Genomic DNA, 25,432 nt, shown 5'->3' on the forward strand with positions numbered 1-25,432 from the left:
AATATTTAAGTCTAAAATTAAATTTAAATCTTTAGAGTTAATAATAAGATTGATACACTTGATATAATAAATAAAAAATCCCTGCAAAATAACAATCAATGTATATTATTTTAATCAAGGAGAAGTTGCAAAAAAGCTACTTATTATATACCATCTTTTGCAAAAAAAATTGAAAAATTTGAAATGATAAAGATAAATTATCAACAAAATAAACCAAATAAGATAAGTTTCAACTTGTTTCTATAAGTAAGCGTAAAATTTCCAAACCTGTGGTTTGGGACTGTTCGTAGTTAGTAACTGCGAACAGGTCATGAAAAACACAATAGCTGTTTGCAGTTAGTAACTGCAAACAACTTTGACTTTTTTTTTTGACCTGCTTCCACCGCGAACAAGTCAAAGTGTGAACAGGTAAAAAAAAAGTCAAAGCTGTTTGTAGTTAGTAACTGCGAACAGTTATTGTATTTTCTTTGACATATTCACAGTTACTAACTGCGAATAGTCCCAAACCACAGGTTTAGAAATTTCACGCTTAATTTTGGAAATAAGTTGAAACTTATCTTATTTGGTTCATTTTGTTGATAATTTGTCTTTATCATTTCAAATTTTCAAAAAATTTTATATTCTATTTTTTTGCAAAAACCTATCTTATGACTAAGACGTTTGCAAAATACTACCACTTGACAGAAAACATTTGTAACCCTCAAGTGGAGGTTTGATCAAGCATGTGGTTGTTATACTAAATGTACCCTTTCTTCGTAATTTTTCTAATTTTCCCTTCACTATCCAATTGTTTCTCGTTATTCCCCTTCTCTTTTTACTTGATCTCTATTAGTGCCATATTTTGAAGCACATTTCAGTCCTTTCTTTTTTTTTCTTTTAACTTTTCTATTTGTTAGTTTCTTAATTGCATTCAAACCTAATTGTTTATACTTGGTATTTTAATTGTTAGTTTTCAAAAAACAACCAAAATACAATCTAATGTTGATTGACTTCATTATTTTATAATTTGAAATTAGTGGGTACAGTTTTTACAATTTAACACACAAAAGAAAAAAAAAATCAAAAAATCTATATTAAAAGCAAGTTCAATCAACCGAACCCTAGAAAACGATCAGGAAAATGAAAGAAATTGATCAATCACATTAGGCACAAATTACACATAAATCAACCAATATTCATAAATCAAATCAAAATTAAGCAGAATGTATAAGAAAAAAATTACCCTTGTTTAGTTACCCATTTGCAATCAACTGAAATTCTCTTAATCACTCTCCTTTTTTAAGCCGTTATTAACAAAATAAAGAAAAATTTGTAGTGTGTTGTAAACATTTGGATCATATAAGATAGTTTTTTGCTTAAAAAAATAATATAGGTAATTTTTTGCAAAAAAGATATACAAGGTTAAGTATCTCAATACTTAAAAGTATACAAGATTTTTTTAATATTGACTTAAAAATTAAATTTTCAGTTAATTTAAAATCATTTATCAAATAAATTTTTTTAACTATTTAAAAATTAAAAGCTAAAAACCAGAAAAAAAAAAAATAGATAAACACATTGCCAAACACCTTAAAAACGTCAAACAAAAAACAAAAATGTACTAATTAAAAACTCATTAACTGACAAGGAAATTCCACCATCAACATTCAATTCACAACCAGAAATCACCCCTCAAAAACTCCATTGATAAACTCCAAATCTCTCTCCCATCACGACGACAGACGACAACGACAACGGAGGAGAGAGAAAAAGAAATCGAATTACAAATTCGTATAATCATTCATAAATTCAAATCAAATCCAATCAAATTGAATCATCATCACTTCTCAAATTCTCTCAAATCTCGATCAAAATCTTGTTAAAATGTCATTAAATATGAAAACCCTAACACAAGCATTAGCGAAAACAGCAGCGGTAATCGAGAAAACAGTAACAACAACGGTACAAGAAGTAACGGGTCCCAAACCCTTACAAGACTATGAGTTAATCGATCAAATTGGATCAGCTGGTCCTGGTCTTGCTTGGAAGCTATACTCTGCTAAACCTCGTGGATCTTTTGCTTCTACTACTAATACTTCTCAGTATTCTTCAGTTTGTGTTTGGTTGCTTGATAAGCGATCTCTTTCTGAGGCTAGGACTCGGACTGGGTTATCCAAGGCATTGGAGGATGCATTTTTAGATGTACTTAGGAACGATGCGTCTCGATTGGTTAGAATTCGGCATCCTGGTATTGTTCATGTGGTGCAGGCATTGGATGAGACTAAGAATGCTATGGCTTTTGTTACTGAGCCTCTTTTTGCTTCTGTTGCTAATGTTCTTGGTGTTTTGCATAACGTTGGCAATGTTCCTAAGGAGCTTAAGAGTGCTATGGTATGCTTCTATTATTTTATTGATATGATTGATTGTGGGTGAAATTATCATGTTTTGATTTTGAGTTGTGTCTTGTTTTGGGATTTGTGTAGGAAATGGGATTGTTGGAAGTCAAACATGGGTTGCTTCAGGTTGCGGAATCGTTGGAATTTCTTCATAATAATGCTCGTCTTGTCCACCGTGCTATTTCTCCTGAGGTTAGTGAGCTATCTTCCACTTTTATGCATTTATTTAGAAGCTCTCTTTCGCATTATGCGTTGACCAAGTTTATCAAATGGAATGTGTAGTGAATTTTCTGTACTCGAACAAGAGGAAACATTTTGGATTGACCAAGGATGGTGAGACAATCGAGACGAGTGATTACTTTAGTTGAAGAAAGAAATTAGGAGTTTTATGTTTGGTTATAATTCTAAATGATTTGTTGGCTGATGTTTAGCAATGGGTTTTGAAGGAGTTTGTCTTGTTTATTATATACTCCTTTTATCCCTCTATTCTTGCACCTACTGCCCATTTGGTAATTGATACTAAATAGTGGAATGAAAATAACTTGTAGTGTAAATTTTCATGATATATATCATGTCATTCCTATGGTAATGAAAGTTTGGTCATAAAAATTTTTTTTTTCTTCACAATTCTCCATTACCACTTAATATATATGTTTAAATGGTAATGCATTTGAATGAATTTTAAATGAATTTTGTGAAGAAAATGAGATTGTTGAGTAACCATTAAACTTGTCTAGAGATATTCCTACGAAAATTACACGAACTTTTCTTTACCATTCGCACCATTTAGTACCGGTTACCAAACGGGCCGCTAGTGTTGCAAAATGGGTAAATTTTATTGGAAAGAGAAATTGAGTTGGAGAATGAGACAAAACAAGTGGAAGATAAAAATGAGTGGTTAAGATGGAGAGAGGTTATAAGTTTGTGGATGAGATTAAATAAAAGAATGAGAGTGAGACCTTTGCTAAAAAGGAAATACTGCAAAATCAGTGGGACATATTAAAATGCTAAGTGGTGCAAAATGAGAGGGACAAAGGGAGTTGAGTAAGGGGATTTGAGTGAGCACTTTGTGCTTTGCACTTCGGGAATATTGCCCAATTGCTATTACTGTAGATGGTTAGACTTTAGAAGGTCACACCTAAGAAACAAACGTTGCACACCAAATAAGGGATTTATCCATTTCAATTGCTTAGAATTATCGATAATTTTAGGCTTGTAATGCATTGGTTCTCTCCTATGGTCCTATTCTTTGACATTATTTCTTACTTCCTCTTGTTCAAATTAGTTACTAGACTTCTTGTTTTCATGTTATTCAATGTATTGTTTTGATCTTTAATATTGATAGGAGACAATGTTCTTGTACATAAAGAATACAAAGTAAAAAAAATTGATTACTGAATAGGAGTTACCATTCAAGTGATAAGTGTAGCAACTATTTTGAACTAGAAGTAGTATTTTGTTAGATTTTGTTTTTCCCAAAAGTAAAATGTTGGTAATACTTCCTCATTGTTCTATTAGCACTATTTCTATTCAGCTAGGAATTATTTTGTCTTTTTGGTGCCTTTGTTAGATATGGAGTGCATTTAAAAAAATTTCTATACTCATACAATAATACTACAAGAAACTTATTCAAAAAATACTACTAAGAAATTTTCAATATGGAAATTTGAAGTTCCTAAATGATTGAAGGAGTTGAAGTCGAGTTGAATAAAAGCATAAGATTGTCACACTCGTGGATAATCTTAGCGTTGATGATAAAAGCTACATATATAGGGACTTTTTTGCTAGTTACTTTTCACTTTTGTGACATTATGTGTGAGTGCTAAGGTTGAAAGTAAAATATTTTTCTATTTTGAGTTTGCTAGCTGTTTATGGCTACCTTATTGCGTTAAAGTTAATGACGTTTTGAGGGTTTGACGTTAATTATGGGCATCTCTGCAAGTTCCTAAAAATTTTCTGGTAATAATGTGGATTAAATAAATAACATGCTCCACACTTTGGCGATCCTGAGAAGGAATGAACTTTTCGAAGCATTACATTTCTTTGTTGAATTTAGGTTTTTGGGATATATCTTTCTTTGTTTGCCACACCTTTCGATATCTATGTGCCTCCTCATCCTTCTTGTTTTGGTATTTACTCCATTGGATTATAAATGTGCTTTCACTTTATGAATCAAATGATGGGCTCTTAGGAAGTACTATTGTAGGAAGAATTGAGTAGTTGAAATGTAGATCCTTAGATTGATAAGTGGACATAGTTGAAGGATAGAATTCAAAATGAAGACATAAGAAATGGTTTAGGCATTGTGTATATTGAGAATAAGATAAAATAGAATTGTTTAAGGTGGTTTCGGCATGTATAGGGATGGGGTGTTGGCGAACGGGTAAGAAAAATTAAAACTTAAAACTTAGGGGATTTGAAAAGAGGCAAAAAAGACTAAAAATGACCTAGCGAGGGTATAGGTGGGAAATGATATATAGAACCTAAACTTACAAGTGGAGAACGTAGATAATCCGAATAAATGGAGAAAAATTCATGTGGATTACCACTTGGAGTAATTTATGGTTCATTTAGCTGAATTCAATCTTTCGGGATCAAAACTTTGACATTGTTATTGTTGTTGAATTACAAATATGCTCTAGGATGTCAAATCTACTTTTCCATAGTAGCATTGGTTCATGAGCATATTTCAGGGTTTCGTTTTTTATGTTGAGCAATAGAGAGAGCATAGGGATGACAATACTTTCTATGAAAAGGTTAAGGAGATAACATGTTATATCCTTAGTTATGAATGAGTAAGACTATGTGGCAATTCCAAAGCTAAAAAATTATAGTCAAGTTATCTTAAAAAGTTATCCCTCAAAATGTGTTCTCAATACTTTATGTTGCAGAGTGTGTTGATTACTGCTAATGGAGCTTGGAAGCTTGGTGGTTTTGGTTTTGCAATATCTTTCGACCAGGCATCTGCTGGTGCACAGCTCTTCCACTATGCTGTATGTTGATCTTTGCCCATGCATATATTGAACAATTTTGTTTTGGAAAAATGAGTGTATCATCAGCTAAAGTTTACCTGCCCTTGCTTTTCCTTGCCTGTAACATCTTATCACTCAGTTCTAACTGGTTGGCTTACAGGAATATGATGTGGAGGATTCCATATTGCCACTTCAACCATCTTTGAACTACACGGCCCCTGAGTTGGTTCGCAGTAAAGAATTGTCAGTTGGACACTCATCAGATATATTTAGTTTTGGATGCCTTGCCTATCACTTGATTGCTCGTAAACCTTTATTGGACTGCCACAACAATTTGAAGATGGTATATCATTTTGGAATTTGTGGTATAAAATTTTGATGCTATTAAGGGATTTTTAAGTTATGCTCCTATTGTCTAACACATTATGTGATCTTTTTGTATGTGTTCATAGAAATGTTATCCATTTTTTTGGTAGTTTGAAAATGTCCACTCACTTGCTGCTCTGTGTGATAGTTATAGACACACACACACACAAATATTTTGCTCGTTCTGAAAAGTGGCTATAGACTAGGGAGGCTTAGAAGCTGATAAGCAAGGCAAAACAGCAAATAAGTTTTTCCATTTTGTAGACTCAGTAAATTTCTACATTTTATAGACTCAGTAAGTTTCTCCATTTTGTAGTCCAGTTGCATGATGCTGCAATCCACCTTGTGGATGAGGGTTTGGAACTTGGAAGCGTAAAACTAGCTTCCACTGTCCTAAATAGGATAACCATTCTGTTTGTGGAAGTTCTCCTTCTGATATTTTCTTATCATTGTTGGCAGTGACTACTTTCGTATACTAGTAATTTCATAAGAAATTATATCAGGTGCTAAAGAAGTTTTACATTGAGATCTTGATATTTTTTTAAGGAATGTGAAGTGAAGAGAACAAATTCCAGCTAACACAATCTAATTCTAGTATCCGATACATGCTAAAGTTTTCTGTGTGTTGCATCATTCTAAGAATTCCTCCCCGCGAACTCCAATTTGGAAAGGTTGAACAATAATGTTATTGACACCTCAATCCTATTCTGTATATCTAATTTTGAGAAATTCCTTATCTACATCTATTTCTGTTTTCTAAGTAGAACAAAGTATGATTTTTTTTTTTGAAAATGAGTGATTATTAAATGTTCGTGAATCATTTGCATGTTGAAGAATCAAATATTTGTTCATCTAATCCTTCTTTTTCTTCCGAAATTGACTGATGCTTTAGAATCTTTTCTTTCAAAACCATTTTAAATTAATAAATTGATTTGAGTTTTTCTAACAAACCAAATGCTTTCTACGCTCGAGGAACACATTTGGACACGTGGAGAACTATTTTAAACCAATTAAAAATCTGTTATTCGATGTTCTTGACTGAATTTTATTTTTGTATTGGCCAATAATTTGATATCTTATCAGATTTAGATTGACCGTTGAATGTTTTATTGAATTGGGATGAAGTAGATGATTTCTACAGGCTTAAGTAATCTTTGTTTTTCTTCTTGCACCTGGATTATTTGTCTTCCATCCTGAATATTTGTTTCATTGGCAGTACATGAATACATTGAACTATTTAACTAGTGAGACATTCTCATCCATCCCGTCAGAGTTTGTTCCAGACCTACAGAGGATGCTTTCATTTAATGAGTCCTTGAGGCCTTCAGCTTTGGAGTTCACAGGTACAAGCTTTAAATGCCAATTTCCCTTATATTTAACACGTTGTGAATGTTTGGTGTCTTTGGTTTTGTTGACTTTGATAAAATTATGTGTCGGGCTCAAACGAACTTTAGATTTGAACCATAGTTTCATGGAACGTAGAACGTAGCCACGTTCCACGATCCGGGAACGTCTGTCCCCAATCACCACAATACGTGACCCAAATCGCTCAAGGTGACGTCCTGGTGTAGAAGATTTTTAAAATGTATTTTGACCTTCATTTACAAATTAAAAAAGAGGAAGGGAGAAAGAACGAGATGAAACCTAGAAAACTGAAAAAATTCATTTTAAAAACAATAATTTAAAGCAAAAAAATCATTTAATTAATGGAAAAATTGACATTAATAATCCAACCTTTTGCTTATCCGCTATGAATAATCCAACCTTTAGATTAGTTTCTAATAATCCAACATTTGCCCTTAGTTCGTTGTGAATAATCCAACATTAATTTTAGTTTGCTAGCAGCATACCCTGTTATTACTTATTATTAGTAATACGATATGTTGTGGCAAATTTATCACAAAGGTTGGATTATTAGAAAATAATCTAAAGGTAGGATTATTCACAGCGGATGAGTGAAAGATTAGATTATTAATGTCAATTTTTCCTTAATTAATTTAATTTTGTTTTCAAATATGCTTTTTATACATAATGTATCTTGTATCCAATCGTTCCCGAGTCAATCTACGTTGTGTTCTTTGTTCCCGTTCCTAACCGAATATCTTTCCAGCTTACAATATATTGACCTCTAAAATGGAAGTTTTTTATTTACTGAAAGTGATGAAGCAATTTTTGAAGCCTATGAACTTCTTGGTTAGGTCACTGATTTGATGACTAGATCATTCTGCTGCAATACAGGCATGGACGCAGGGTTGATGATTCCATGTGTTAGATATCTGTCGAAGATACAATCTGATCTATATTATGAGGCCTTACTATATATGTTAATTTAAATGTTATTTTCATGCTTCATACTTTCACTATTTCATATGGATCAGATTTTAACTTCCTTTCACTCGTCTTGTTTAGATGTAAATTTGTAAGCCTAGTTTTGAGATCATATTCCTTTCCACAATTATATTGTTGTATTGCATTTGCTCAAAAATGTTCCTCCTATGAGACAATGTCCTTGTAAGGATTGAAATCATTGTTATCAAAGGATTTGTTGTACTTTTAAGATACATTTTTTCTTTTGTATACCCACGTCTATGGAAGGACATTTGTACTACCTTCCAAGTTCTTATAAATGTGAAACTTTTCTGTTAAGAATCATTTTGGATTTAAGAATGTGATCTTGGTCTTGCCTCAAACTGGACTAGATCGCGTGATTTCTTGTATTCACGAATTAGCATAAGTGACAACTCCATGTTGTCATAAGGATCTATGCAAAAATGAAATAATTTCTTCCAAATCTATTGAAGGTTCACCTTTCTTCCGAGATGATACAAGGTTGCGAGCGCTCCGCTTTTTGGACCACTTGCTTGTAAGAATCTCTTTTTATCCTCACAGCTTTGAAGGTTTCTCATTAATTTACTACTTAAAGATTATTAAAGAGCATATTTGTTCTATAGGAGCGAGACAACATGCAGAAGTCTGAGTTTTTGAAAGCATTGACAGATATGTGGAAGGATTTTGATCCTAGAGTGTTGCGGTATAAGGTTTGACTTTCTTTACTGTTGTTCTATATGTTAAGTCCATTAATTCTACCTTTCATAATTCATGGATAGTTATGAAATACTGAGCTTCTCTCTTGCGTAGTTAGTTTCTTGCTGAGCTAAGTTTCTTTTTTAAATTCACCTGTTAATTGCTAGTAGTAGTTCTTGATCAGTAAGTAGTGGTGTAACTGGTACGATACAAAATGATTCTCCGATGTAGAGGGGATGAAAACTGTATTTTAACATACTCCTGTATATCAATGGGATAGTCTCATGTCCCTCTTTCATGAAAACTCTATTTTTAACATACTCTTCCATACCATTGTTTAAAAAATAAGGTCGCTTCGCATCACGTCAGCCACGTTGTAAATGTTTTTAGAAAAAAAAAAGAATTTTCTCGCATTGTGAAGGTGTAAAAAAAGCATTTTGGGCTGTATCAAGGGATATCAAATGGTTTGGACCGATATTTAGGCATTACGATAACCGCATCACCATTTCATTACCACGATCGCGACCATTACCTCATTTTTATACTATGTTAGTAATTTACAATTAAACCTTAAATATCTAGTTACTCGAGACTATTCTCGGTGTATTAGTGGATCTTTGTTTCTCTTGCCTTTTAGTTTTGTGATGATGTTGTGGCCTGGGTGAACAAACCACTTTAGTATTTCTCTTCATGATTTTTCATTCTGTTTCAGTCTCTCTTTGCAATAATTTTCATGATTAAAAACCTCAAATAGCCTACATATATTTGTTTGCAATTTTCTGTCTTGTTGCTATACCCGTCCGTGCCATCCTTGCGGACCTGATGAACCTTTCCGTTGTGATGCTCTCAGGTCCTTCCTCCTCTTTGTGCTGAATTGCGCAATGTGGTAATGCAACCAATGATATTGCCAATGGTATTGACAATAGCACAGTCCCAGGTATGGACAATGAACATTATTTCTTTATTTGTGGCTTTAATATTAATTGGGAACAAATGGATACATGTTAGTTTTTTTTTTTTTTTTTTTTTTTTTCCTTTTTTGCTTTTGTAAGTGCAGCTATTGTGTGGAACTGTTTTGTTATGTGCTTTCTCTACATCGTTTTTTTGGCGGATGGCAATGTTTGTTTGCATTTTGCTTGCGTTAGTGATTGCATTCTAGTATTTTTTTTATCCATGAAAGCAGTTATATTTTGGATTACTTTTTGTTTTTTCATCTTCTATTTATATATCATCATTTCTACAATTTCTGAGAAAATATTTGTAGCACCCCCATAATTAGATCTAAGTTTTAGTACATTTTAGAAAGGAAAATCATGAACCATGTCCTAATCATGGAACAGTTACTGCCTATAAAATAACTTAGTAATTCAAACCAAACTAAACAAATCTTACAACTTAGAAAAGTTTGAAAAATTTAATCCTTATGAAACATAAACACAACTAAAACTGAAATGTTTATACTAAGAGCTAGTTTACTACTAACTGATTTCTAGGTGAATCACACTTCACGTTCCCAAACGATCATTAACCTACAAAGTGCAAATAAGAGTGCAAGAAAACAAGAGATAACACTCCCAAATTCAGATAATTGAATAATTCCAACTTCATCTAGTAAAATAATTAAGTTTGAAAATAGTTTAAGAAAGTAATATAATAAGGTTGACGAATCATTTTCACATATTAGGTAATACCACATAAGTCTATTTCTTTTATCTGAAAATTAGTATTGAGCGACCATATTTTCCAATTATTAGTTTTGAGGGAACGCAACGCAGGCGGGGGAAGTACACCTAAACCTACTTCATAAGGAGGTCGTCACCTCAATTAATCAAGACCAACAAAGTAGTCTCATGTAATCCTAGTGTGCACACCCCTCTTGCTTGATCGATCACAACAAATAAAAGGACCATACAGCATAGTACATCAAAATTTGAGCAACACACTTTCAGGATTCATTTTCCTCGTGTTTCATTTTAAGTGATTAGTATATTTATGCGATGAACATACAATCATGTGACCAAGCATACCTTGCATAGTTCGTGTTTATGATTATAATTTTCCAATAACTACATATCTCAAATATCCTAGTGTAGTCTTATTGGCCAAGTCATCATTTTACCATCAATCTACTTTGGTGGCAATAGTGATTAATATTATAGGTATTTATCTTCTAATTTAAACCATATTTTATCTCATAAATAATAAATAGTAATAGTAAAAGTAGTACTAGATATAACACAACTTAATATTAAGTACATTCATCATAATATATTAATAATAATAATTATACTTTACATTTATAAGCATTACCACATAGCTGATAGCACGTAATACTAACGGGATAACCCTAATTAGATGGACATTAAGAATCATCCTTTGAAATGAGCCTAGAAATGTTAAACATATGCGTGCTCTTAGTATTTCGGACCGCATAAACGATGTCTGATTTCTTGTAATTTTGTAAGCTGAATATGACCGTAAAAACTTTGATAAAGAGATGAGAAAAAGAAAGAATGAATGAGTAATGATAGGAAAATAAGAATGGTATGAGGAATGAAAATGAAACTACATATGTATAAGTTGTATAATATTGTAGTTGAATAAGAAATAGTTAAAGTTATTAAGGATGTAGTATAGTTGTGGGAGGTTAAGAAGGGTAGTGGGTGGTTTTAAAACCAATTTGTGGAATTTAGAGGGGTGAAAGTGGATGGTTTTAAAATCAGTATTTTTTTATTTTTTATTTTTTTTTACAATAAATAAATAAATAAATTTTGTTTTTAAAAAATTTGAAATATTATAGTATTCCACCTTCATAAAAATTGTTTAAGATAAGATATTGCTTGATGTGACTTCTAAATTTAAAACTGCTGCTGAGCTGCTGTTTGGTTCAGTGATAACCATTAATGTTTAGTAAAAGTAAGTTCAGTTCAACAGAATGAAGTTTAGTTCCTAAAAGCTAGTTGAGTTTAGCGTAGATAAGTTTCAGTTCGCTAAACATTAGTTCAGTTAAATTACATTACGTAATGCAGAAAAGAAACAACAGCGTAAATCAGTAAAAATAAGTTCAGTTTAGTTAAAAATAACCAGTTTGGCTAAAAATGGTTAAATTTGGTAAAATAACAAGTCTAGTTTAGGTTTATGCAGTGTTTTTATTCATGTGATTGGCATTGTAATGGTTCCATGTTTGTCCTTATATGATGAGTATTTGCGGTTTAGATATGTACTTCTATTCTTATGGGAATTTTTGTTGGCAATTTCAAACTGTTAAGGGGTACTTAATTCTGAATTTCTGCTTTTCTATGTCTTCTAACTGTAAACCACATAGATAAAAATGTCTCAACTATATAATGCAGGACAAAGAAGAATTTGAGCTATCAACATTGCCCGCCCTTGCTCCAGTCTTGAATTCTGCTTCTGGTGAAACATTGTTGTTGCTTATGAAGCATGCTGAGCTACTAATAAACAAGGTGACTTGACTGTTAATCTGATTTCTTTGCTGCTCTTTTTGTCTATTGTTGACCTTTTATCGAGGTCACTCTGCAAAAATAAGGCCGCATCGCATCGCATTGGTTGCGTTGTAATTTAAAAAAAAACCAATATTTCCCGCGTTGTAGAGGTGTAAAAAGCCGCATTTTACGTTGTATCAAGGGATATCTCTTGCTTTTGACCAATATTTGGGCGTTACAATAACCGCTTCACCGTTCGGTTACCGCATTTTTGCCCCTCCTTGATTACTTGGGCATTGTCAATTGTATCACAGTGGCACAACCTCATTTATCTTCTCAGTTATATGAATTTCTGTGTCTCTTTGCATAAATGTGTGTATGTTTAGAGTTGTAGGAAATGATACCTTGATAATTCAAATTCCTCCTATTATCAATCTTGAAAACACTCTTTCTCTACTATTTATTTCAACCTTTAGCCCTTTTCCAAATGGAGCGACATTATTTTATTCTCAAAACACATAGCCCCTATTACCATCAACTTGGCCATAATAATTTAAGATTCAAACAATCTGGCCAAATGCTCTGTTTCCTTCTCTGACACCCTAGCACAACAAGAATGCATAGCTTCTCACTACTCCTGTATTCAACCATACAAGATTTGACCCTCAAACTGAACATTACCCCATGATCTATGAACTGTCTGCCATCAGCTTTGTGTTGTCACTGTCATGAGAAACTAAATTGGAGGTTGGTTTAGTCTTTACTAGTTACCTGTGGTGGCTTATCTCCAATTCTTATTTTCATTGTCCATTACTGTGTGCATCAAAACATGGGATCTGTAATGATAGTTTCTACCTGGAAATTCCATGAAATATTATCCCCTTGAAGAGCTAAAAATTAAAGTTTGAGTTGTTGAATTGCGAATCCCACATCTGGATCTCCTTGCAAATTTTGTGCTGTATCGTTGGCCTGTGGCGGTGGTAGAAGAGAGTATGTCGTGTCAGTGAAGTAGGATATGATCAAGTAGTATAATTCGATGTAAGTCGTTTATCATATATGCATATTCTACTAATTTCAAAGTGATACTCATTTGTCCTGGCAGTTATTTGGAAATATAAGTAAATGCATAAAATCTAAATAAGTTAATAGGAGTATAAAAACCAGAACTTCTCAAACTTCAAATTTTGGTTTAATATATACTCCCTCTGTCCCTCTGTATCTTACCATTTGTTTTTTGGCACTATTCACCAATCATTGTTAGTATGTATTTCATTCTAAGTCTACAAGTTAATAAATAGTCAAATGAGATTGTATTTGATTCGTCCATTCCATCACCCTAATGCCATTAAGTGGCTGTATGGGAGGGTCGGATGTACACAAACTTATCCTTGATGATAAAACTAACAAACAAGTTGTTTCCAATTGACCCTTGGCAGCTCCATCAAAATAATAATTTTTTTTTATAATTTTTAATAAGCCAGTTTACTTTAGTGAGTCATTGACCTTGGTAGCAAATATTTTGTTTGATTCGTTTCGATGAAAATTTTATTAATATCAATATTTTTATAACTTTTAGTTATGCCTAAATTAAAATATTAAAAATTGAATTAATGCATTGGCATGTATGCAAAAACAAATGGGAAGATGATAGTGGGATGAAGGGAGTACCTCAAAAATGTGATGTGCTAGTGCTTTATATGATGTTTTAATGAATAAAAAGGATTTATGCATTTTCAGACCATTATGCCATTATACGTGAAACTTCTTGGACCGGCAGGACATGTACTGTAAAGGAAGAGAGTGTTTTTTAGAAAGAGATGGGAGAAGTACAAACTATATGAGAATTTGAAGAACATGGAGGGATCACAATGGGGCATACATGCTGAATATAATTTGGAATGAGGTGTGATTGAGAGTCGTAAGAGTTCCAAATCTCGCAAATAGAAACATCAGCAAAGGCCATAAATTGCTGTCTATATAGGCATACTGCCATGTTGAGATTTTGAAAGCTCAATTGACATTCTACCGAGAAGATGTCACTTATGTCATTTTCTTCTTCGCATTAAAGCTAGGTGCCATACATGTGCTTAACTCTTAAAAGTCGGTGTCTGCTATTTTTACACTCCTCCTTTTTCCATTCTGGGAGACGGGAATTGGATGAGAGGGATATTTTGTTAACCTGAGCTCTCTGAGGAATTGACAAGGGCTAATTTTGAAGCCTCTTTCTTGTGCTTTGACACGTGCTTTATGATTTTTCTTTAGTTGTGTAAATTGTGTTTGATTACCACATGACAGAAGATAGATTCTGCATGATTTTTGTCCATGCAGCTGATCCATCTGATGGAAGGCTCTGGCATCAGTATCATTGGTGTATGTTCACTGTATGTTTGCGTTGTTTGTGCTTCGCCAACTTTCTCCTTGTCTGTATTTTTTCAGAGCAGCCATGAAGATCTAGTTTCACGTGTGCTTCCCACGGTTGTTCGAGCCTATGATGATTCTGATCCTCGAATACAAGAGGAAGTTTTGAAAAGAACAGTTCCACTTACAAAACTTCTGGATCCTCAGGTGTGGCCTGTGATCTTCAATATTTCACGCTGCATATTTTAATAATTTCACGGGGATTTTTAATGGATTTGAAATAAAAAGGAAAAGGGTTTTATGAAACTATGTTAATAAAAATTGTGCAGCGCATAGTTCAATTGTATTTTGCATTGCCATTTAAGCATACTTGTAAAACTTCTCAATCCTTCTTTTCAGTTGGTAAAACAAGCGATAGTTACTCGTGTGCATGGCCTGGCTCTCAGGACCACTGTGGCTGCAGTAAGTAACTTATTCATCTTCCCTGTATTTATTAACAGTTTATATTGAATACTGAATTTTATTTTTATCTTGTCACTTTTTTGAATGACATTCGTGATACTCATCCACTTTTTTGTTGTTTATTTCTCTTTGATGGTGTTAAATGTCTTTCATGGTTCAAACTACTTACACTGCTTTTTTGGATGGGATTGATGGGTGCTCCCTACTGGAATTTGAGAGATAGGCAGCCTTTGAGTTATATATGATTTTATTTATTATTTGCTCATATGTTTTTTGAAACTTTCATAATCACTTGCATACCGGACTTATTTTACACCGGGTATCTGACTATCGTAACTATCATAACTAATCTTTATGAAAGCTTTTAGGCATATTAGTTTGCCACCTGAAGCTATTTGCTCCATTCTTTAAATTCAGTGTTTCCCAACTTCCTCCATCTGAAGGTATCGAGCTATTAGCTATATACTCAAAATGCATGTGTGTCCCTACTCCCTCCAGTCTATATTCTGTGGAGGCATGGCCCCAATTGATCTTCTGTCAGCACAGTCAGAACACTCCTGCTGTGGCCTGTATCATAATGCAGGATAAGAGTGAATGCTTTGCTATGCTTACATCTGTTGAATTTGTGTCTGATGGGCAGGTGCGAGTGAATGCTTTGCTATGCTTAGGAGAGTTGATACATACACTTGATAAAAATGCTGTCCTGGAGGTATTGCAAACAATTCAACGTTGCACAGCAGTTGACCGTTCACAGCCTACTCTTATGTGTACACTTGCTGTCGCTAACTCCATTTTGAAGCAGGTATGAGCTAAGTAATACCAATATTTAAAAAATGCTTTTTTTAATTAGGTCATTAGGTGTATATTAGATGTTATTCACCTCAGGCTTCCACCTATTATTTCAGTATGGAACAGAGTTTGTCGCAGAACATGTCCTCCCTCTACTCACTCCTCTTCTGATCGCTCAGCAATTAAATGTTCAGCAGTTTGCAAAATATATGGCCTTTGTAAAGGACATATTAAGGTTACTTTCTCCCTTTATGTATATTGTTATTTTTACACACCTCTTTGGGAGGGTCAATGGGCATGACTTGTCTTTTGAGTTGCATGGGATTGATTTTATATTACAGGAAAATAGAGGACAAAAGAGGAGTATCTGTGTCAGAGTCTGGAATTCACGAGGTCAAATCATCTCCTTCTCTAGGATCTATGACGGGACTGCCTAAAGAATCAAATGGAACCCTTCCAGTATCAGCTGTAAAGAAGAGTGCTTCATGGGATGAAGACTGGCCTGCCACAAGAACTTCAGACGCATCTAGCCAATCTTATTCAACAAATGCATCACCTCCAATGAAGTCTGTTGATGAAACTTCATCAGTATTGCCTTCTGTCTCTAATTCGCAAATGATGAATTCTTGTCCATCAATTGATATTGAGTGGCCACCTCGTACATCTGGTGTAACCTCTCAAACAAGTAGTGATGAGATGCAAAATCATAAGGCATCCACTGCAAGCTTTGATGACATAGATCCCTTCGCTGATTGGCCTCCACGACCTAATGGTTCTGGAATCTCAAACAGTGGAATTTCAGGGCTATCAACTAACAAGCTTGGGTCCAGTTCTAACACGGGTTTCTCAAACAATACAGCTTTCCAGAACAATAACATGTTTAGCTGGGCTACCGGTACAAATTTTTCCGAGCCATTAAAACAAAATCAGGGAGTTTCAGGATTGAACAGCTTGGGTTTTGATACTGGACTAGGAAGCGGGCAGCATTTAGGCGTTCTGAAGCAGAATCAAGGGAACTCTAATTCAGGGAATGCGAAAGATCTCGGTTCCATTTTCTCATCCGCCAAAACTGACTACTGTGCGCCTAGATTAGCTCCACCGCCTTCCACTGCTGTTGGGAGAGGTAGGGGCAGAGGCAGAGGAGCTCAAGGTCACTCTGGAGTGACTTCAGGTGCACGCAAGTCAGCTTCTGAGCAGCCACCGCTGTTGGATTTGCTTTAGAAAGATGTATCCGGTGTTCATTTATAATGAGCCACCACTGTCAAAGATTAAAGATTGAACGGCCTGTGACAGCCAATGGGTATCAAGGTTGCACAAACACGATGATGTGATTTTTGCTTGGAACAATATGAAAGTTGTGAAAATGATCCAGCGTCAGGTAAGTTATAGACCTGTTGCTTTCATTGTATCACTTGTGCTATTACGTGTGGATGATCTTTTCATTTTTTTTTTGCTCTTTTATTTCATTTTTTTCTGTTTATAATATTTTTTTTTGGGTGGATCGTCCATGTAATTTACGAGAAAAACCGAGCAACATCCTGAAAGGAGGCAAGTAGAGAGTGAGAGGTCAAGATTGGTAATTGTAAACACTTTGATTAAATGTCAAAATGACTTGTATTTTTGTGAGTTTGAACATTAATAGCCAACTATTTTGGCTGAACAAGTACTCCTACTGTACAACTATTACGATTTATCTCTTATGTAGTTCCTGATTTTGATCATTTATACGATTGCCCAAATGGGATTGACAGTTCAGAGACTAATATTCTGATTGGTCTTGGTTGTGAAGGTAAATTAAGGTAAAAAAAATAAGATTATTAAAGTATATGCAATTAAAAGAAGATAATTGTAGTTAATGGTAACAATTGGTTGTAAAGTGATAAAGAAGGCAAATTGAGGAATTAATCTCTTCGGTAAATATTTACGCTAGTGTGATGGAGGGAAAGATTTTCCTTCTCCACTCCAAAATAAGATGATAATCTCCTCTTTCCTTCATTCTTCTCATATCATTATATCATCTTACCTTTATCTTTTATTTTAAATTCACTATTTTCATTTTCACTGCATGACTTTTATTTTTCCTTAAATATTTTTCTTCAATACAAGCATTTTTATTAGACTCTCTAGTTACAAAAGCTTACTTTTGAAGATCTATGTTTGCTATCAATGAAAAGCTTACTTTGGCCCGTCAGAGTGTGTTAACTGCTATAAAATTAATGAAAATTTATTATTTTTAAAATGCTTATTAAAATGATGCTTTATAAGAGCATTCTTATCAATGAAACTTAAAAATAATATCAATCTCATCTTTTTTTCATTTCTCTTTCCTACACATCATTCAAACAAACAAGTTCATAAGCTTTTCTTATCATTTTCTTTCCCCTATTTTTTACAAGTGATGTAAAAAAAAAATGATTTTTTGTTGTTAAATGTAGTAAAATGGATCTCTAAAAATAGTGAATAAAATTTCTATGTTTTGATATAATTTTTATATTTTTTTAACAAAAATAATTTATGATATTAAAATTGTAAAATATGAGTGAAAAAAGTTATTTTGATCATTTTGTTGGCCAAATCATTTAATGCCATGTGGCACTCCCATGAATATTGAACATTCATCACATGAATTTACTTTGTTCACTCATAAGAAAGGAAAAGAAATATCACATGATGATGAAAAAAACTGCCCATTAAAAATGCTCTTAAATAGTGAAAAAAAAAACTCCATAATAAAAATGCTCTTAGGTTACGTATTTATCAAAATTCGAGTGATGTTTTGAGAAATTAATTTGAATCTTGATTGTAATGAATGGTCTTAGTAAAAGAGCAAGCAAAAAGCAAGTAGGGTTGATGTTTTGCCCTTAAAGAATCACACCGACATGAGTGCAGTTCGAGCTTTATGGAATTATAATGATGTCATCTGTAATTATGAAAAATAACACATTAAATTATGTGCACTTTTTTTATCTGTGTGAAGTTATATATAATGTTTGTTATTAATAGTCAATTGAAAATAATCTCTATTAGTTTACTTTTACAATTAAAAAGATAAGATTGCGTACATTCGTCCTTTCTAAACTTCACCCTATGTGGAACCACCTAATGACATTTGGTAATGAAATAATAGAATATAATATGGAGAATGATATATAATATAAGAAAGAATCTAATGAATTTCTAATGTACTTCAATATAATATTTGCCTTTGATATATAAGATATTTTATTATATTTTATTATTTTAATTTTATTCTTTCTTGTAAATTTAAAATAATTTCTAAAAACATTAAGTGTTTTCCAATTTTATGCTACATTCTCTTAAAAAACTAAAAAAAAAACATATGACAAAAGAAAATTTATTAATTTTTATATATAACCCTGTAAATATCAATAACATATTAAATGGAGGATTGGTAGTTTTGGGAAAGGAGTTAGGTTAAAATAAGAATGTCAATTTGATGCAATGAATAAATTAAAGAGGAAACTATCATCGAATCCCGAGTTACACAATTTTCAAACCATGATTATCGACCTTAAAGCAATCAGCTTATTTATTTTCTACATAATTAAGTATTTATTATTCTACTTAAAGCCTTATTTTGTGCTTTGATTTTGTATTATTTACTACGCCATTTCAAATTTTAAAAGAAAAGATGAATCAAGAAGGATCTTGTCAATTGTTATTGCAAACACTAATTGGCAATATTAGGGCCTCTTTAATTACTTGGCAAACACTTAATTGTCATAAATCCTAAGATCTACTCTTGACGCTCTTTCGAAAAGACAAACTTAAAATAAGGAGTCCATAACAAATAATTATATTAGTTGGACTATTCAATCTATTTATGGAGAACGTCTCATATAAAAATTTGTGAAATCCTAATACTTCAATATAATCTCCACGGGCAAGAGCAGAAAGAATTAATCCTTCACGTAGATGGTGAAACATAAGATTTTCAACCACTAAACTAACTCACGATTCACATGTGTACTTCAAACTCTCTAGGATTACTAGCATTCTTTAGTAAATAGTGTTGCTTATAAAATACAATTATATGCATAAAAAGGTACATAACATTAATGTATAAAATCTGGCTCGTATCTGCCAAGATGGCTAAATCAAATACTTGATGGAATGTTGCAAGAGACAAAATTTTTCATCAACTATGAATGAAAGTTTAAAAAGGCTTCTTTATGTATTTGCATATTATCTACTCATATCATTAAACGGGGCGTTAGAGCAAAGACTATAGAGGCCTATTTACTACTTTATGTTTAGTAAATTGATGCTAATGATAAAAGACTATTCTTGTGAAAGATCGTCTCTCGATAAGACGACCTTAAATAAGAAGTTCATATTCTCATAGTATGTATTAGAGATTTTGAACTCCTAACCAACATTATCACAGGAAGACACATAACCAACTGAACTACACTTGACCGATAAACTATAAAAAATTTGTTAATATATGAGACCCCTAATCATCTATCAATTATTTCGTGTTCCAATAGACTTAATATTAGCTCAATGTGTTTCAACTTAATATTAGTTAAATTCAACATTTTTCACCTTTTTCTAAAGATTTTTTATGAGGATTTTTCTCGAGTCGAAAAATTCTTTGACTGCATTTTTCTATATGGGTAAGGGTTGTCGCTTTTCCTTTCCACCCTAGATCCTTATGACTTTATTATAGTTTCATATGAACGAAATATACTGGGTATAACAATGATGATTTTCAATTTTATAAGATGTAACTCTATTTAGGACAGTTGCATGTTAATTCATGTGTTTTTTATTCCAAAATAATGCTTATTAGTATGTTTGAAATTTTCAAAATACAATATATTTTAGTCTTTCACAATATAATTCATGTAGGCTTGAATTTTCTTAAGTTTTATGAAATCTAGGAGAACCATTAACAATATTGGGGCTTTAAGTAAAATCTTATAGTATATTTGATAATAGGTACTAAAATGGTGGGAATGGTAATAAAAAGTTAGGGTAATTTTAGTAGGAACATCTTGTGGCAAATTAATGGTTATGTTTATTCTTCTTCAGCAATCTCATTTTCTTCACTAAATTCATTCCAGTCCATTATCATTTGAACACATAGTATTAGGTGGTAATGAAAATTAAGAGCAAAAAACTTTTATAGAATCAAACTTTCATCACCGTGTGGATGATATGATACATATCATGAAAATTTACACTACATAACATTCTCATTATCTCCAATTAAAATCCATAACCAAACAAACCATAAATGTAATGCAGTAAGTCTTCTATGAGACAGCCTAACCTGTGTGACTAACCTAGGTCTAGAAACTTTTTTTATTCGGACATATCAAATTCAACTTAAAAGACCAAAATTTAAAAGTTGAATTTCACCAAATTCAAAAATTTAATACCAATTTCAATATATGAGTCATCTTACTTTAAACTTTAAAGTTAGAATGCAAAATTTAAGCTTTGAAATTAGTCTTTTATAAGTCTTGAAAACTAGCCTTTTTAATTTAAATATGTAAAAGAAAAAAGTTAAATTGACCCAAAAAAAAAAAAAATAACATTCCTCTTAATTGAATTTGAAGGTTACGAATGATTCAAGTTTCCTTGGTCGTTAATTTGGCATGGCAGCCTTACTTAATGCTTTGACACTTCAACTTTGATAGTCAAAAGCTCAAAACGATTTATTCATTATCTTTTCTGGAACGGGTATTTGTTTTACATTTTTTTTCTTCTAAATAATTTTTAATGTTTATAATTATTAATCTATTTATACATATTGAAAATAGAGTTTTAAATCATATTAAATTAAATTAAAAAATAAAGTCACTTAAATTGATCTGAATTTATTAAGTTTAAAGAATAACAAACATATATATTAATACTTAACAAACTTGAAACTTCAATGGAAAAAAAAAGCTCATATTATTAAAAATATCGTACATTAACACGGGTTTAATAATAGTGCCATATATTGTATTTTTAGGCTCACCGGTTTTTTGTTGTTTAATATGAGAATTGGAAACAAAAGGAAATACTTAGAAAGGGGTAATGATAGTGTAAAATATTATTGCTATTAATAATTATCATATCATACATTATTAAGGGTGCTGCTTGTTGATCTGGACAGCTCATCAATATTTTGTTCTATCTCTTATGTTTATATATGTTTTTTCCTCCTCTTGTAATAGTTAATTGGATTTTTCATATATCAGAAATAAAAGCTTCTTTCTTCTCTTCTTTCTGGATTCTTCATTTTCTAGATCAAGATAATCTTGATCTTGGATCTGCATATCTACAATCTTTCATGGTATCAGAGCGAAAGTTTCGCTCCTACTGCTTCTGTTCTATCTTCTTCTTTATTCTCTGATTCCTTTGTTTTTTTGCTTAATGGCGGATTCTGAAACCCCTTTTTCAAAACATGCTGAAATTCCTTTAACTATCAACGATGAAATTTCGTTGAATCCTGAAATTCCAGTTCAAAACAATATGAATTTCATTTTTGATGATCCTTATTTCCTTTCTTCATCTGACATTTCACAACACTCTATCGTTGCTCTTCTTTTTTCGGGTTCTAACTATGTTAACTGGAGTAGATCTGTAAAGATGGCTTTATATGCAAGAAATAAGGTAAGTTTCATTGATGGAACTCTTCTCAAACCATCCGCTTCTTCCTCTGATTTCAAGAAATGGATCCGGAATGACTACATTGTAAGATCTTGGATTATCAATTCCATGGAGAGAGGTATTGCAGAAACTTTTATGTTTGTTGATTCAGCTTATCAATTATGGAAAGAAATTAAAGATAGATATGGTCAAAGCAATGTGCCTCAATTGTTTGATTTACATAGGTCTCTTTTTCTTATTGAACAAAATGATTCTTCCATTACTGAATATTATGCTAAAAAAAAGAGGATCTGGGATGAAATTCATGACCTAGAAGGTTTTCCTGATTGCTCTTGTGGTATTCTTGCTAGTTGTTCTTGTGGTATTATTCAGAAACTCTTAGATGCTCACAATAGAATGAAATTAATTCAATTCCTATCCGGTATCAACCCAGCATATGATCAAGTTAAGACAAATATTCTTAGCACTGACCCTTTACCTAACATCAATAAGGTATATCATATTTTACAATCTGTTGAGAGACAACATCAAAATAATCTCCATTCAAGTCATTCCAATGATATTAGTGCTTTTGTTGCTCATCAATTCAAATCTGATAATTCTACTGCTATGAGAAAGGATTTCAAGAAATCTAAAATTGAAAGAATTTGTGAGCATTGTAAAGGTAAAGGTCACACCATTGATCAATGCTTCAAGCTTATAGGCTATCCTGAGTGGTATGCAAACAAGAAATCTAAGTCAGTTTCTTGAACAGCTGCTAATGTTCAAATTGACAATGCTCCTATTCTCGGATCCGTTCCTGGTTCTGGTTCCTCTGCAAAGATGATTGCTCCTATTATTGATCCTTAAGTGCTATCTGTTGTATGCAAGGAAGTTCTTAAATGCATGAATCAATCATCAATATCTACTGATCCTCTTACTTCTTCTTATACTAATGTCAACTCTGCAGGTATTTTTTTTGCTTCTCATGTTGCTTCCTCTAATATTCCTAATATTTCTTCCAATTCTTGGATAATAGACTCTGGTGCTTCAGAACATATGTGTTCTAATTCTAATTTTTTTTCTTCTCTTCACTCTTTACATTCTCCTATTCTTGTTGGATTTCCTGATGGCTCTACTAATACTGTCACTCATTCTGGATCTATAAAACTCACTTCTGATATCATTCTTAACAATGTTTTATTTGTTCCCTCTTTTAAACACAATCTTTTATCTGTTGGTCAATTACTTGATAATAACAATCTTATTGCTAAATTCACTAATCATACTTGTATTTTTCAGGACCTTACAACCAATGAGGTCAAAGCTACTGCTACCAGAACATCTGGATTATACCTCTTGTGTTCTTCTGCTTCTTCTAATCATGTTTTTCCAAATAATCTTGTTGTTAACACTGCACATTCTTTCTCTAGTCTTGATTTACTTCATGCTAGATTAGGTCATGTTTCCTTTTCATCTATGAAACATATCCCTCATGTAAAAATAAATACTAATAAAGAAAATTTTCATTGTGAATCTTGTATTTTAGGTAAACATCATAAATTTCCTTTTCCTGTTTCTTGTTCTCATGCTTCTACTCCTTTTGCTCTTATTCATATTGATCTTTGGGGTCCATACAGATCACCCTCCTTATCAGGAGCTACATATTTTCTTACTATTCTTGATGATTACTTAAGAACTACTTGGACACATTTACTTCACAGTAAACATCAAGTTTTTCATATCATATCTAATTTTCTTTCTTATGTCTGCAATCAATTTAACACCACTGTTAAAATCATACGAAGTGATAATGGCACTGAAATTTTCAATCAATCTTGTTCTTCTCTTTTTGCTTCTAAAGGCATTATACACCAAAGAAGTCTTCCTGGTTTACCTCAACAAAATGGAAGAGTTGAGAGAAAACACAGGCATCTTTTAGATATAGCTAGAACTCTAAGATTTCATGCTGGATTACCAATTAAATTTTGGGGTGATTGTTTACTTACTGCCACATATCTCATCAATCTCATGCCCACCCCTGTCTTAAATTGGAAATCTTCATATGAATTACTCATGAACAAACCTATCAATTTTGATCATCTCAGAATTTTTGGTTCCTTATGTTATCCTGCTTACAAAACTAATGACAAATTTGCTCCTAGAGCTAAACGATGTATTTTTATTGGTTATCCTTATGATCAGAAGGGATACAAATTATATGATTTGGATACTCACAAAATTCTTCTTAGCAGAGACGTTATCTTCAAAGAAAACATTTTTCCTTATAAACAACATAATTCCCTTAAAATTTATTCTCAGCAAAATGAAACAATTTTTAGTTCATCTGATATCTCTGAAGATAATTCTATTTTCCAGCAAATTCCTTCCATTAACCCTTCTTCATCTCCTTCTTTTACTCCTCAAAGCATCAATCCTTCTTTTACCTCTGAATCTGATCAGCAAAATACTTTCATTCCTTCCCCTGCTTCTTCTCCTCTTCTTCCTAATCCAAGAAGATCTTCCAGAATTCCCTCTTTACCTTCTAAATATAAAGATTTTGTAACCAATATTCCTAACATCAAACCTTTAACTACTCCACAAGATGTTTCTTCTCCCTCTTCTTTATCTTTTAATGTTTACTCTGAACCTTCTCTTCAACATATGTCATCTACTGACTTAAATAGTCTTTCATCCATGCTCTCTGTTTATGAACCCACTTCTTATAATAAAGCTAAAAATGATCCTAAATGGATTAATGCCATGAACAAAGAACTTCAAGCCTTGGAAAATAATCATACTTGGGATTTAACTTCTCTACCTCCTAATAGAACTCCTATTGATTGTAAATGGATTTACAAAATAAAATTTCAACTTAATGGCACCATTGAAAGATACAAGGCTAGGTTAGTGGCTAGGGGTGATAAACAGATAAAAGGAAAAGATTATAAATACACTTTTAGCCCTGTTGCTAGGTTTACCACTATAAGAACTCTTATTGCCATAGCTGCTGCTAAACACTGGAGTATTC

General features: G+C 32.5%; 1 protein-coding gene across 1 annotated transcript; it reads left to right on the forward strand.

Annotated features, from left to right (window-relative positions):
* The first annotated feature begins 1,594 nt into the window (after positions 1–1,594).
* Positions 1,595–17,555, forward strand: LOC130809718 (SCY1-like protein 2 A). The gene is made up of 14 exons (XM_057675494.1): positions 1,595–2,370; positions 2,463–2,567; positions 5,267–5,368; positions 5,508–5,690; positions 6,930–7,056; positions 8,515–8,576; positions 8,665–8,751; positions 9,588–9,674; positions 12,091–12,204; positions 14,620–14,748; positions 14,941–15,003; positions 15,644–15,805; positions 15,909–16,027; positions 16,134–17,555. Exons 1-14 carry the CDS (start codon positions 1,864–1,866, stop codon positions 17,011–17,013), a joined length of 2,727 nt encoding a protein of 908 aa, XP_057531477.1. The 5' UTR covers positions 1,595–1,863; the 3' UTR covers positions 17,014–17,555.
* Positions 17,556–25,432: the final 7,877 nt, after the last annotated feature.

The sequence above is a fragment of the Amaranthus tricolor genome, chromosome 4, assembly GCF_026212465.1.
Source record: "Amaranthus tricolor cultivar Red isolate AtriRed21 chromosome 4, ASM2621246v1, whole genome shotgun sequence".
Classification (NCBI taxonomy): Eukaryota; Viridiplantae; Streptophyta; class Magnoliopsida; order Caryophyllales; family Amaranthaceae; genus Amaranthus; species Amaranthus tricolor.